At 57.1% G+C, this 13,714-nt stretch overlaps 1 protein-coding gene across 4 annotated transcripts in view; it reads right to left on the reverse strand.

Moving 5' to 3' along the window:
* Window positions 1-271: 271 nt before the first annotated feature.
* Window positions 272-13,714, reverse strand: part of SLC4A11 (solute carrier family 4 member 11) — a 65,419-nt gene continuing 51,976 nt past the window's right edge. For all 4 annotated transcript variants that reach the window (XM_029063387.2, XM_029063386.2, XM_029063389.2 and 1 more), the window contains 11 exons: window positions 12,411-12,536; window positions 11,297-11,410; window positions 9,948-10,080; window positions 9,315-9,388; window positions 6,681-6,933; window positions 6,151-6,257; window positions 5,382-5,550; window positions 4,275-4,448; window positions 3,552-3,747; window positions 3,216-3,385; window positions 272-2,280 (listed from right to left, as the gene is read on the reverse strand). In XM_029063387.2, coding sequence (XP_028919220.1) covers window positions 2,217-2,280; window positions 3,216-3,385; window positions 3,552-3,747; window positions 4,275-4,448; window positions 5,382-5,550; window positions 6,151-6,257; window positions 6,681-6,933; window positions 9,315-9,388; window positions 9,948-10,080; window positions 11,297-11,410; window positions 12,411-12,536 — 1,580 coding nt within the window. In that variant the 3' untranslated portion in view covers window positions 272-2,216. The remainder of the gene's footprint in view (window positions 2,281-3,215; window positions 3,386-3,551; window positions 3,748-4,274; window positions 4,449-5,381; window positions 5,551-6,150; window positions 6,258-6,680; window positions 6,934-9,314; window positions 9,389-9,947; window positions 10,081-11,296; window positions 11,411-12,410; window positions 12,537-13,714) is intronic.

The following is a 13,714-nucleotide window of genomic DNA, read 5'->3' on the forward strand; positions in this document are numbered from 1 at the left end:
CCTCCGGCTGGGCAGAGGCTGCATCAGTAAGGGCTAGTAGACTGCAAGCTCATTGTGGGCAGGGATTGTGTCTGTTCTATTGTACTCTCCCAAGTGCTTAAGAAGTGCTCTGCACACTGTAATGGCTGAATACATATGATGGATTGACAGTGGGGGGGTTGGGGTCTCTGGGACCCTGGTGTGATATCTGCGAGATGGGATGAAGGGAGGGGCTGCTCACTGCCACCCCCTAAGACCAGGCAGGACTCGGGAAGGGAACTCTGAATGCAGGACAGCTGTAGAAATGGTTTATTGTTGGTTTTTGCAGGCTCTGCTCTTTCCTTAGACAATCAAGGAATTTGGGGTTTCTCAGCAGCAACTCTTTTATCAAAAGAAAATACGCATCGACCATCTCCCTGAAACATCTCTGACCCCAAGGCCCTTGTGGGGGTGGGGGGGGAGCGGGGTTTGGAAGGGCATGTGGGTGGAGAAGAGCGGAGACCCCTCAGGCCCCTTCCCCAAGCCTACTTGGGAACAGGAGGTGGGCAGGGCCTCTGTGCATGGAGCCTGGCCACAGGGCATAAGGGTCTGGGGGCAGTGCTGGGGGATGTCCAGAAGGGGTGTGGGTCCAGAAGGGGTGAGAATATTGGGATACCCCCCCCGCTGCAATGACGGGGGCTCCCCCTGTGCCCCAGAGCCTCAGGACCTGCTCTCTCTCCATCTATGACCCCCGACCCCAGAGGCAGAGGTTATGCCCAGCTACCATCACCCAGTGGGGAGGGGGTCTGGATGCCACTGGCCCTCCCCTCTGGGCAAGCAGCCCCTTCCCCAGACCTTGTGACCTGGTGGCCCCAGGGTCTCAACTGGGAGGCCCCGGGACAGTGCCTGACTGGTAGGGAAGCATTTCAGCCCAAATCTCCTGGCCTGCCCTGGGCTGGTCACTGAGAGACCGCCCCCCTGCCCCCCACCCACTACCCAGTCCTGGCTTCAGTGACTCCCACCCCTCTAGCACCTACACCATCTCCATTAACTCCAATCCTGGACCCTCACCTGTCTGCCTGTCTTCTCCTCCCCACTGGGATGATCCCCAGAATGCAAAGCACCAACTGGGGAGGGGCTGCAGCCCCTGGAGACTTCAACCCCCCAACCCACCATAGCCCCCAAGAGAAGAAGTCCATGACAAAGCCAAACTCAACCCATAGGGCTTCTCCCTCCACTCTCCAAAATACCTGGGTGAGCGGGTGGGGGGCACAGTCAGCAACTCCCAGTCTGCCCTCTCCCTAAGGGACAGACAGTACCCTGACTAAGCCTTCCCAAAGTTGGGGGAGTGTGGAATCTGATCCTGTCAGAGGAGAGGAAATCCCCCACCCCTGCCGTGGGCACTGGCACGTCCCACCCCAAACCCGTTCCTGGCTAAGGCAACGGGTGCTTGGTCTAGGGGTACGGGAAGTGCCACCCCCATGGTTAGTGACTGGGTAGAGAGGACCTCAAGGAGGGGACCAGCCGGGCAGGTAGGAGGGCCCGGAGCTGGAGACTGAAGGGGGAAAGAGAGGTGAGAGGAGAACCCCAGATCTACAGCAGGAGGCAGATCTCTGGTGGCAAAAAGGCTTGTCACTTGGGGGCAGAGGGCTACGGTTCTCTCCAGCAGGCTGGCCATGCTCCAGCAGGCTGGCCCACGCTGGGTCTGTCTGTTCATCTGTGCTGCCGGTACCAGGTATGTGCCAGCCTTGGCGAGGTTGGAGCCTGACCAGTGCGGCCGTGACTGCCCGAATTCAGGAAGCCCAACTCCTGGCCAGAGTTGGGGGAGAGGTTGTCCTGCTGAGCCTGGACACTTCTGGCTACGGGACTTTAACAATTCGGGGTGACCTTCAGCTCACACCTGCTCTAAGGGAACAATGGGACCCCGACTTCGGTACTGGGGAAAGAGGGTGGCAGAGGAAGGGAAGAATCCCGGGGTCCGGCCCCCAAGCAGCCCAAGCCGCTCCAGGTTGACAAAGGTTATAGCCGGAGGCGTGGTGGTCTGATGGCCAGATCCCTGGGGGTCCGGAAGCCTGGGCCTGTGAGGGTCCGGTGGTCCGGTGGAATCCCAGGGGCCTGCCGGGGCCAGCCAGGGCCGGGCTTCCCCGCCTGGCAGTGCCCACAACTCTCAGAGGTGCCATGCCCGGGCTGGAGGCTGGAAGAGCCTGGGGGCCAGGGAGGCCAGGGTACTGCTAAGCTGGGCCGGCACATGTTCACGCCTAGTGCTCTGCATCCATGGCATCTAGGTACTTGGCTTCGATGATTCTGGGCAGCAGATTGTACCTAGGGAAGACACAGACAGTTGCGGTGGGAGTCACAGGTGGGGTGGCAGAGCTGAGGGGAGAGACTGACAGTTAAGGGAGACCTGATTGGAAGGGGGAGACCCTGCTGAACCCTGCTGTTCCCCCCGATAATAATAATAGTATTTGTTAAGTGCTTACTATAGGCCAGGCACTGTACTAAGCACTGGGGAGGGTAAATGGGTTGGACACAGTCCCTGTCCTGTAGGGGGCTCACAGTTTCAATCCCCACTTTACAGATGAGGCAACTGAGGCCCAGAGAAGTGAAGTGACTTGCCCAAGGTCACACAGCAGACAAGTGGCAGAGCTGGGTTTAGACCTTATGACTCGGAGGCCCATGCTCTATCCACTATGCCATGCTGCTTCTGGTAAGGCCGGTGGGCTGGGGGAGGCCCTGGAGGTTTTCAAACATCAACAAGGCTCCATCTTCCTCTAAACTGTAGGCTCACTGCAGGCAGGGAATGTATAGGCTATATTGTAATACTGTACTCTTCCAGGCACTTAGAACAGGGTTCTGCACTCAGTAAGTGCTCAATAAATACGACTGACCGACTGGGGGCCCGAGTTCCTCATTCCAGTCTGACCTCATTCATTCATTCATTCATTCATTCATTCATTCATTCATTCATTCATTCATTCATTCATTCATTCATATTTATTGAGCACTTACTGTATGCAGAACAGCCTACGTTTCTCATGCATTCTCTAGATTGTAAGCTTGTTGTGGGCTGGGAATGTGTCTGTTTATTGTTGTATTTATTGTACTCTCCCAAGTGCTTAGAACAGTGCTCTGCACACAGTAAGTGCTCAATAAATGAGACTGAATAAATGACTGAAGGAGATGGGCCCAAAGGCCCTCCCACTCCGGGGAGACATCGGAGGGTGCCCCGGGGAGGCGGAAGAGGTCGGGGCGGGCACCTGATGGGGATCATGGCGATCATGATGAGGGGGAAGATCATCTTCATGTAGGGCAGCGGAGACATGCCGAACGCACAGAGGAGCAGTAGCTGGAGCACCTGCAGCCCGGTGAAGTAGTGGATGGTTCGCTGGGGCACCCGCCGGATGTAATGAGTCGGGGGGTAGGCCGTCTGCGGAGAGAGGAGAGAGAGAGCGGGGGACCACCGGGTGGGTGCGAGTCGGGCTTATCAGACCTCAGCCCGGCCCCGGGGGTGGGGGCTCAGGGAGATTGGGATCAGCATCCCCCTGCACCCCCCAACAAGGCCAGGGCAGGGGCTTGGGGGGGTGGGCGGGCACCTGTTCCTTGAGCAGGAGGGCGACCCGCTCGAACAGCTGGTTGCCGTCGATGGAGGTGAGGGCGATGTAGAGGAACAGGCCGTAGAGCACGGGCTTTGGGATCCACTGCAGCGGGAAGGGCAGCAGCAGGAGGGACAACCCCACCAGGACGTTGGCCACCAGGGTGGTCAGTCGAGTCTCCTTCACACTCACGATCCTGGGAAAAGGGACAGGGAGGTCCGGCCTGGCCAATCCATCTTCATCTTTGCAGCCCTCCTCATATCTGTCAATGACTCTCCCCTACTTCAAAGCCTTACTGAAGGCCCATCTCCTTCAAGAGGCTTTCCCTGGAGCCCCTTTCCTCTTCTCCCACTCCCTTCTGCATTGCCCCGACTTGCTCCCTTGATTCATCCCCCTTCCCAGCCCCACAGCACTTATGTCCAGATCTGCCATTTATTGATTTCTGCTAATGTCTGTAGCCCCGCTAGACTGTAAGTTCTTTGTGGGTAGGGAATGTGCCTGCTATATAGTTCTCTTGTATTCTCCCAAGTGCTTAGCACAGTGCTCTACACTCAGTAAGCGCTCAATAAATATGATTGAATGAATGAATGAATGAGGGGGCTGCTGCCCCGTAACTATCCCCCGCCAATCCGCCTGCCCATGCCTCGTCGGGGGGGGCTGGTGCTGGAGTAGAGAGGGGCTGGGGGTGGGGACAAGGGTTGGGGGAGGGACAGTGGTGCTCACGTCTCATAGATGTGCCCGTTCTCCACACGCTCTTCCACGAAGGCCAGGGCTCGGACGTGCATGGGGGAGTGAGGGTAGGCGGCGTGGATCCAGGGCAGACCGAACAGGGACAGCCCCGTGTTGATCAGAGCCACCAGCAGCAGGTCCCAGTGGTAGGCTGTGCCCTTCACCAACCTGTGGTATGGACCATAGACATCCAGGGTCAGGCACCTCCAAAACACACTCACAAAGACACACCGTCTCTCTCTGTCCCACGTTACAAGCCATGAGGGAAGCAGTGGGGCCTAGTGGCAAGAGTCCGGTCTGGGAGTCAGAGGACCTGGGTTCTAATCCCGGATCCCCCTCCCCGTGTCTGCTGGGTGGCCTTGGCATGTCCCTTCACCTCTCTGGGCCTCAGTTACCTCATCTGTAAAATGGGGATTAAATCCTACTCCCTCCTATTTAGACCGCGTGGGGGCTCTGTCAAACCTGATTAACTTCTAAGTGCCCCAGTACTTAGAACAGTGCTTGACAGATAGAAACCTATTCTTAACACTTTAACACCTATACTAACACCAATATCACCAATAATTATGATAATACAAAGAGGGACCGAGTTGAGACCCTCTCTCCCTTACTAAATAAGAAGGCGGATCAGAAAGGGAAAGTGCTGCCCCAGGGTCTCACGGCGGCTGGCTGCAACTGCCTCTCAGGCTCACTCCCTAACTTATTTTATTTTTTTAATGGTATTTGTAAAGTACTTACCATGTGCCAGACACCGTACTAAGTGCAGGAGTACATACAACATTGTCAGGTTGGACAGAGTCCCTATCCTGCATGGGGTCAAGTCTTAGTCCCCATTTTATAGATGAGGTCATTGAGGCACAAAGAAATGACGTGACTCACCCAAGGTCACACAGCAGACAAGTGGGGGAGGCGGGATTAGAGCCCAGGTCCTTTTGACTGCCAGGCCCTCTCCAATAGGTCATACTGCTTCTCTAGGCCTGGGGTCCCCAGTCCCTGGCACTGTCTCCTCCCACTGGAGCCGCCTCTGACCCAATCCAAAAGATGAGGTGGAGGGAAGTCAGAGCCGGCCTGGTCGGGGGGGTGGGCGGGGGGAGGCCATACCTGTTCTCGGGGGCGTTGGCCAGCGACGCCACGATGTTCTGCTCGATGAAGAAGAGCATGGACAGCAAGAAGCCCAGGCCCATGGCGCTCAGGGCTGCACCGGTGGACAGCAGGTGCACCGGCGCGAGCTCAAACAGGCTCTCGCTGGGGTTGTAGCTGAACTTGGACACTAACGGAAGGGTGGGGGGGAGGGTCTGTGAGGAGCCCACCCCTTCTCATCGTGGTTCTTTCCCCATCCCCATCCTGGCTCTGGTCTCCCCAACTCCCTCACGCCCCCGGGCCCTCTTGCTCTAGCGCCAAGGGGAAGGGGCAAGTGCCACAGCCAAGTTGGTGCACTGAGCAGAACGAATGGCACCCTCCCCCCGGTCACTGTGTCACCCTCCCCTCTTTCCACCTGGACTGGGCCGGAGGGTCCCCCCGCCAACCGCGCCCGCCCCCACGCTTCCTCCCAAGGCCGCTCACGTCAGCCGGCAATGTGGTTCCTGCCCCCATTGTCGGGGAGATGGAAATACTGATCTGTGTGGCCAGGGCCCATCCAGACATCCCCACTCCTCTCCCCCCGGCCCCTTCGCCCCCTCCCCTCCCGTCCACCGGACATCTGCAGCACGGCTGGGATGACCTGTCCGGCCCAGCTCAGACTCAGGCCGGTGCCCGGAAGCTGAGCCCCAAACCCGGGCAGCCGGGGAAGAAGCCTCAGCCTGGCAGAGGTGCCCTCGGGCAGGGCGAGGTGGATGGGCGATACCACAGGGCACCCCCGGGGCACACTCACTCTCTATCTCCTGGAAGAAAAAGGAGCCCACGAGGGAGAAGGTGAGCACTGAGATGGGCAGCGCACAGTCAGACAGGATCTCCCGAACGTGGGCGTGCAGGTAGGGGCTGTGGAGGGCAAGCACACCGGGAACTGTGTTTCCTTCCGAAGCTTAACGCTACTTCCGCCGGGGAGCCGGCCTGGATTGACCCTCGGCCTGACTCCAGTCACTCCGATTGTGTGTGTTTTGGGAACCCTGCCTAACTCCAGTCAATCCAGCTCTCTGAGATTCTGTTTTATGTGTGTGGGAGTGGGTGTGTGAGTGTGTGTCCTTACCTACCCATCAGACCTTGAAGGCAGGGACTGTATCTCCTCCCTCTGCCTCTCCCCCAACATCCAAGTGTGTGTGTGGGGAACCGGGGGCAGGGGAGGGGCCTTCCCCACATGCAGACCATCCGCCCTCGGTCCTCCCATCCCTTCCCTTGGTCCTGGGACCCGTGCACTGTCCGGCTGGGCCCAGGTCACCGGCCCTGGGTCTTCCGCCCGCTCACCTCTTCTTGAACTGGTAGAGGGTGTGGCCCAGCCAGAGGGTCCCCAGCATAAGCATGAGGCTCAGCACGGCTGTCTCCCGCCCATAATGCGCCAGCTCATGCCCGCCGGTCTGGTTCTGAGGGCACAGCGAGCTGCCGACTGACGAGTTCACCAGGAGGGTCGTGTTGAGGCCGAGGCCAGGGAGGCCGTGGGATGCTTCTGTTGGGCGGGGGTGGCCGCCCAAGGGCTCGCCGTAGTAGTATTTCCTGAAAACTGATGGGAGGTGTCGAGCAAACAACCACAAATCCCGGTCCACCAGGACTCCGTCTCCGAACCGGGTGCTGGTGGTCCTCCTGGACCCCTGCCCTCGCAGCTGAGGGGTGGACCGTCCGGCCCCCCGCCCTTCATCCCCAACTCTCCAACGACCGGTGGGCTCGGCCTTGGGTCTGCTCCACTTGGTGCCCGGCTTCCCGACGGAACGCATTGCATGTGCTCGCTCTCCGCCCTGACGAGAGCATTTCCTTCTGCTTGCTGGTTCTAGACCTACCACTGTCCAGCTACAACTGGGGGTCCGCATCTTGCTGGGATTGGTTGGGGTAAAAACAATGCTGGGTCGCCCCTCTTCGCACCTTTCCCGGATCCGTAAACTCTACTGCTGCGCCCTCTCGGCCTGCAGAATCTTGGCCCCTTCAGGCCGTCGCTCCATCCATCCCCCCGGCCATCCTGGCCACCCTTCTCTGTCCCACCTTCTGTTTGCCCTAGATATAGTCGCCAAAATTGTATGCAGGGGCCCCAGGGTGGTCACCCAACAGTTTTATAGAACAGTTTCCAGAGATACAGACACGTACAGACATGTACACCCACGAGTGTTCCCGCGCGCACATAGACAAGAATACACCTTCATGATCACACAGCACAATCAATCAATCGCTCGGTGGTATTTATTGAGCCCTAATTATGTGCAAGGCATTATACTAAGTGATTGGGAGAGAATAATAAAGTAACTCGAGAAGCAGCGTGGCTCAGTGGAAAGAGCAAAGGCTTGGGAGTCAGAGATTGTGGGTTCTAATCCTGGCTCCACCAACTGTCAGCTTTGTGACTTGGGGCAAGTCACTTAACGTCTCTGTGCCTCAGTTGCCTCATCTATAAAATGAGGATTAAGACTGTGACCCCACGTGGGATAACCTGATTACTTTGTATCTTCCCCTGCACTTAGAAGAGTGCTTGGCATATAGTAAGCACTTAAAAAATACCATCATTACTTATTATTATTAAGTAGACATGATCCCTGCCCTCAGGGAGCTCAAAGTGTAGTGAGGGAGACAGGCTTTGCAATGAACTATGGCTAGGAGAAGCAATTGAGTAGAAATCAGATTCTCTACACCCCCCCCACACACACCCATGTACACACACACAAAAACACACACACACACTCTCCCTCTGTCTCTCACTCACTCACATACCCCAACCTCCACAGTAAACATGGGTTCACTGCTAAGGACTCAGTGAGCCAGGCAGCTCCTCAAATCTCCACGTCTCCGAGGGGTCTGAACCATCAGTTCATGATGTCAAACCCAACGGGCCCACCTGGATGCCCACCTCAGCCTGGCCCTGGCAGAGGCCCAGGTCTGCCTGGGACTCCATACATGGAATCAGGGAGGGAAGGGAACTCGGGTGGGAGGGGGAGACCTTCAATGCCTTTCTCTGGCCCAGCTGGATCAGGGCTCGGGAGGGGGCCGGGGAGGGGCTGAAGCAGATTTGGGTATCAAAGACAGGGCAGAGTTGAGTGCCTTCGGTTCGAGTCAGATGACTTACCTGGCCTTGACCACGTTCCCCTCGATAATAATAATGATGATGATTATAATTGTGGTATTTGTTAAGTGCTTACCATGTGCCGGACTCTGTACTAAGCGCTGGAGTAGAAACAAGCAAATCGGGTTGGACCCAGTTGCTGTACCATGTGGGGCTCACAGTATCAATCCCCATTTTACAGAGGATCTAACTGAGACCCAGAGAAGTGACTTGAGCCTGGTCGCCCAGCAGACAGGTGGCGGAGGCGGGATTAGAACACATGACCTTCTGATTCCCAGGCCCATGCTCTAGAACTATGCCATGCTGTTTTGATGCCAACCAGAGCCAGAGGTTGGGAGGGAGCAGCAGGGTAAGGGACTTCCGGGACACTGTACATTCTAGAGGGGAATGGTGCCCCTGAAGGAGCATTGTGGGTTTGGGGGATGGGGAGTGGGAGAGGGTCACCATGCTTGGGGATCCATTGGCCGGACGACCCCTACATTCCTCAAACTTGCCCCGGGCACTTTTGGTGCCTGTCCTGTCACCAGCCACTTACGGGGAGGGCAAAGGTCAAGATCAAATGATGGGATGGCGGCTCCAAGCACTGAGAACGAGGGGCTGGGGGCTGGGGAGGAGCAGCCTCTGGTGTGGGCACTTCCTGTGCACTTCCCAAGCCCCTGGCCTGCCCAGCTTGGATGTGGGCGACCCCCTTTCAGAACCCTGCCTTGGCACCACCTGTCCAGGCCAGCTATCCCAGTTGCCTGGTTGGCCACGCTACCTCCTGGGTCTCCGGGAGAGGCCTGCCCCCTCGAAGAGCCCCGGGGAGTGGAGGGACAGCAGAGGGGAAGGGGGCCGGGACTCACTTTTGATGATCCCCTTGACGGCGTCGAGCACAAAGGTGATAGAGATGAACAGGGCGATGATCTCCTCCGTGGATCTGAGGCCGAAAGGCGAGGCACCGGGGAGGCGGGAGGACCAGAGGGTGGGGGCACAGGTCGATGGACAGATGGACAGCAGTCGGTCACAGTCCACGGCGCGTGGACAAGACACAAGGCCTCGCATCTCATGTCTTGCCACCCCAGATGCGACTAACGTACTCCTTTAAGTTTGTGGTTATAGCGTACTCTCCCAGGAGCTTAGTACAGTGCACACAATAAGTGCTCAATAAATACCACTGATTGACTGACTCTAGACTGTCCACATTGAGGGCAGGGAATGTGTCTGTTTGTGGTTGTGGCCTACTCTCCTAAGCGCTTAGTACAGTGCTCTGCACACTGTAAGCACTCAATAAATACGAGTGGCTGACCAGGCCACACTGGGGCCTTGTGAATGAATCGGGAAAGCTCACCCCTTTTCTGGTCCATAGCCCTGGGATACAGCCACCGGGGGCTCCGCCCCCACCCAAGGGAACCACCCTGCTGGGACTGGGCCCCTCCCTCCCGTGCGAGGGGTCTGCCCAACCCGGACCCCGGCCACTCCCGCTCCAGGGAACCCACCTCTTGAAAAGCTTCATGACCAGGCTGAAATTGAAGAGGGCATAGAGGGCGAGGAAGAAGCTGTTCCACAGCCCTGTCCAAGCGTAGAAGGCATGGAAATCCAGGCTGTAGTCATCGCAGATGCCCCGGATCACTGAAAGGCACCAACTGCTCACCGGTGGGAAGGACGCAGAGACGCACAGACGCCCCTCTAGCCAGTTCCCCTGCCCAGACCCCACCCCGCATAGACTGGCAGTCCCACCCCGCCAGCCACAGAAGCCCCCTTGGGGGCCTGTGGGTCTGGGACAGGGCCTCTCTTCCTTCTCCTCTTCATCGCTACAGAGGTCCACGGCCTTGCTGGAATCTCAGAGGCTCCCCTTCAAAGCCCTACTGAAGGTACATCTCCTCCAAGGGGCCTTCCCTGACTAAGCTCATCTTTCCTCTTTTCCCCCTTCCTCCCTCAGCCTCTTATCTAAACTCAGAGGCCCCCTTCACAGATTTATTGAAAGCACATCTCCTCCAAGAGGCCTTCCCTGATGAAGCCCTCCTTTCCTCTTTTCCTTCTCCCTTCTGCATCACCCTGATTTGCTCCCTTTTTCCATCCCCTCTCCCAGCCCCAAACCACTTACTTCCGTATCTGTCACATATTGATTTTTATTAATGTCTGTCTCCCCGTCTAGACTGTAAGCTTGTTGTGGGTACTCTCCCAATCTCTGAGGACAATGCTTTGCATAGAGTAAGTGCTCATTAAATATGACTGAATGAGTAAAGGAAAGGCCCCGAACCCGGGGGGCGGGGGGGACTGGAGAAGGCAGCGTCAGCAGCAGGGCCAGGCCGATGCCACAAATGGAAACTTGGGGGTCTTGGCCTGATCTTCCCCCAGTCCCGATAGCGTCAACCTCCAGCAGCCCGGGGCTGGGGAGGGGGCTGGAAGGGATTGGGGGTTGGGGGAGATCTGAGAGAGGCAGCCCACCCGGGCCCAAGAGAAGTGTAGAGACTGGCTCATGAGACCGTGGCATGGCACAGGATCAGCCCTGCCTTGTCTGGGGTCATCCTGGTCCCTGATTTGGCCCCTCTCCAAAAGGGTCAGTCAGTCAATAGTAATTATTGAGCACGTAGTGTGTGCAGAGCACTGTACTAAGCACTTGGGAGGATCCAATAGAAGAGCATAACAGACACATTCCCTGCCCATAGTGAGCTTAAAGTCTAGAGGTCAGGCCCCGGTGGGTGGCATCCCGCCCCTGGCATCCGCAGGGGCTTCAGGGGTATGAGGGGCGGACGTGGGCTCATGGGGGGCCGGCTGTGCTGGGCACCGGGTCCTCCCGCTGGACCCTCATCCCTCCGCCCGGCCCCGTGTGCCCTGCTCTCACCGTTGATGTAGAGCGCCAGAGGGGCGGTGGTCAGGAGCACGACCAGGGGCTGCCCAGAGAATAGAGCGTACAGCAGCCCGCCGATGCACTGGCCCACGATAGTCTTCTGCACATCTGTAAAATGGACCAACGGGTGGGTGACGGCCCTATCGCACACGAGACGGCCCCTGGGGAACTTGCGGGGACGACAAGGGGGCTGCACTGGCTTCCTGGGGGCAGGGTCTGTCCAGAGCAGGCCGGACCCTAAGGGTCGGCGCCAGACAGCTGGCCAGGGGACGGGTTGGTCCAGCTGGGAGTCCCCAGCCCCTCCCTGGGGGTCCCACGCAGTCCCACTGGGCCTCAAGAGAGGAGACATAATGATAACAATGATGGTATTTGTTAAGGGCTTACTATGTGTCAAGCACTGTTCTAAGCGCTGGGGTAGACACAAGATAATCAGGTTGGACTCAGTCCCTGTCCACATGGGGCTCACAGTCTTCATCCCCGTTTTACAGATGAGGGAACTGAGGCTCTGGGAAGTGAAGTGGCAGATGAGGTCACTGAGGGACAGAAAAGTGAAGTGCCATGTCCAAGGTCACACAGCAGACAAGAGGTGGAGACAGAATTAAAACCCAGGTTCTTCGTCTTCCAGGCCCATGCCACCTGCCTACTGTGAGACCTTGGGCAAGTCGCTTGACTTCTCTGGGCTTCGGTTACCTCATCTGTAAAATGGGGTTTTAGATTGTGAACCCCATGTGGGACAGGGACTGGCTTCAACCTGACAACGGTGTCTCTACCCCAGTGCTTCACAATAGTGTCTGGCACACAGTGAGCACTTAACAAATACCTCGATTATCATTATTATTAATATTATTATTATCATTACTACACAGAAGGCTGCACTGTTTCCCAAGGCATGACCCAGACCGGTCCACACCCCAGGGTTGTGACCCCCAGACCATCCCAACCTGGACCGGTAACCTGATTGGGTCCGGCCTGGCTGTGTGCCCAGCCCCCGACTTCCCGCCGACTACGACGGGGGGACCCGGGGGAGGGAGGGGAATTGGGACAGGCTGATCCCTGCCCCCTCCTCCCCACTGGCATCGCGGGCCCCAAGGTGAGGGCAGAGCTTTACCGATGGCACCGTGCGTGTTCTCGTCGTTGAGGGAGCCAAAGGCGATGGTAGGCAAAAGGCAGGCGAAGTACAGGAAGATCATGGTGGTGATGTACTTCCCCACCGCCTTGTTGCTTCCGATGATGCCTAAGTAGAATCATGACAACAAAAATGATCATCGCTGTGGTATAATTTAAGCTTTTTCTATGTGCCGAGCGCTATACTTAGCGCTGGGACAGGTAGGAGCAGATGAGACACAGTCCCTGTCTCCATACCACATGGGGTTCACAGCCTATGGGGAGGGAGAAAAGGCTTTGGTTAATAATAATAATAATAATAATAATTATGGTACTTCTTAGGTGCTTACTATGTGTCAAGCACTGTTCTAAGCGCTGGAGTAGATACAAGATAATCAAGTTGGACACAGTCCCTTTCTCATATGGGGCTCACTCTCATAATACCCATTTTATAGATGAGGTAACTGAGGTCCAGAGAAGTACCCAAGGTCACACAGCAGAAATGTGTCAGAACCAAGATTAGAATCCAGATCCTTCTGACTCCCAGGCCCGGGCTCCGTTCACTAAGCCATGGTTGGGCAGCCCAAAGCAGGGGGCCAAGATCTGTCCCAGGACAGGGGAGATTCAGAGCGACCGATGGCTGTGAACTCTGCTTTCTGAGGGGGTGGGGTGGGGGGCTTGGAACCCCAGAGACACAGCAACCCACCCGAGCCACAACCACAGGCTCCTCACGAGGTCATTAGGTTTAGCCCCCGGCTTCTGGGCAGGGGGCGGCTCTAACCCAGCGCGACTTGACAAGTCCTGAGAAGCAGTCTTGCCTAGTGGAGAGAGCAGAGTCCAGGGAGTTAGAAGGACCTGGGTTCTAATCCCAGCTCAGCCCCTTGTCTGCTGTGTTACATGGGGCAAGTCGCTTCACTTCTCTGGGTTTCAGTTCCCTCACCTGCAAAATGAGGATTAAGACCGTGAGCCCTCTGTGGGACAGAGACTGTGTCCAACCCAATTATCTTGTATCTACCGCAGTGCTTAGAACACAGCCGGGCACATAAGTGCCTAAGAAATACCACACTTGTTATTATTATTTTCCAAGATGCATCTCCACCGTCTAAATCAGGGTGAATTTTGCGGACGTGGGCTGGGACTGAGGCAGTCTCAGGGGGCAGGGGGATGAACAAAAAGACTGCTGAGGGAGGCAATGACACCCCCCGCCCCTGCCCCCCACCCTCCCACACACACTCTCGGGTGTGTGTCCGTAGCCCTTCCAAGTCCCCTGGCTTTTGTGGGAACCCAGAACTTCATGCCGGGATATCG

This window comes from Ornithorhynchus anatinus, chromosome 4 (assembly GCF_004115215.2).
Source record: "Ornithorhynchus anatinus isolate Pmale09 chromosome 4, mOrnAna1.pri.v4, whole genome shotgun sequence".
In the NCBI taxonomy this organism is placed as follows: domain Eukaryota; kingdom Metazoa; phylum Chordata; class Mammalia; order Monotremata; family Ornithorhynchidae; genus Ornithorhynchus; species Ornithorhynchus anatinus.